The 1,140-nt window shown below is 65.5% G+C and overlaps 1 protein-coding gene across 1 annotated transcript in view; it reads left to right on the forward strand.

Moving 5' to 3' along the window:
* Positions 1 to 230: 230 nt before the first annotated feature.
* Positions 231 to 1,140, forward strand: part of EMIHUDRAFT_212164 (hypothetical protein) — a gene marked incomplete at both ends in the record, with an annotated part of 1,670 nt that continues 760 nt past the window's right edge. Inside the window, 2 exons of the mRNA XM_005766512.1 lie at positions 231 to 254; positions 439 to 600. Of these exons, the coding sequence (XP_005766569.1) occupies positions 231 to 254; positions 439 to 600 (186 nt within the window). The remainder of the gene's footprint in view (positions 255 to 438; positions 601 to 1,140) is intronic.

The raw sequence follows: 1,140 nt of genomic DNA on the forward strand, positions 1-1,140 counted from the left end.
TTTGGGCCGCATTTGGGGTTTAGTTTGGCCAGGTTTCCGAAAACCCTGGTTTCGGGGTAAAATTTTGGGCAAAGCCTCCTCCTCCCTTTTTGGGGGGAGGGTTGCCGCTTTTTGGAAGGGGGCCAGCTGGGCCCTTCAGGGGAAGGCCGCCCAATTTTACCCGAAATGTGGCCAAAAAAAACCCAAGTTCGGGGGGCTGGTCCCCCCGGGGGACCCGAAATGGACCCAAAATGGACCCGAAATGGACCCCAAATGTGGGGGGGTTTTTGCACGTTTTCGGCCTTCTCCTTAGGGGGGGCCGGGGCCTTTAACTGGGGGGGTTTAGCCCCGGGATCCCCCTTGCAGTTTTGGGGTCCCCCCCCCCCCCCCCCCCTGGGTTCTTTTTCCCCCCCCCCCCCCCCCCACACACACACTCTGCTTTTTTGGAGCCCTTGCCAGGGCTCTGTCTGCGTCGACAGCCACCGCTCCGAGCCGCTCGTGGCGACGGGCGGCGCCGACGGCGTCGTCTGCCTGTACGACACCGCGCAGCGCAAGGCCCTGTCCAAGATGAAGGGCCACGACGGCGCCGTCCACCGCGTCCGCCTACACCCGCGCGCTGCGGTTGCCGTCTCTAGAAGCGGACGGCGGCGTCAAGCCTCCCAACCAGCGCTCGAGAGGAGTCGCACTCCGCTGTAGCCATTGTGCCCGTGCCCCCTCGTGCTCACGCGGTGCTCTGAAGACACCGCGCAAGGCCGGCCTCCCGCCCCGGCCTCGGTGTATTCATGACGCAGGCCTCTCTCGCTCGCACGTCTCCGTCATATCTCCCCACATCTCCGCATACCTCCGCCACTCTCCCCACGTTCTCCCCACATCTCCCCACATCGCCCCCGACCGCGGTGGATTCATGACGCAGGTTGCAGTTTCGGCGGGCGCGGACGCCAGCGTGCGCGTTTGGTCGACGGAGGAGCTGCGGCCTAGATGCAGAGAGCGGAACCACATCTCCCCAGATCTCGGAGCCCAGATGCGGAGAGCGGACTTGTGATTCGCGAGTGGCGCTCGAGAGGCCACACGGCACTCAGCCGCACCCAGCTGCACTCGCCAGTCTTCGTAGCCTGTGTGTGCCACGCGAGCCGGCCTCCCCGGCCTCCCCCGTGCCTTCCA

Source organism: Emiliania huxleyi (assembly GCF_000372725.1).
Source record: "Emiliania huxleyi CCMP1516 unplaced genomic scaffold EMIHUscaffold_51, whole genome shotgun sequence".
In the NCBI taxonomy this organism is placed as follows: Eukaryota; Haptophyta; order Isochrysidales; family Noelaerhabdaceae; genus Emiliania; species Emiliania huxleyi.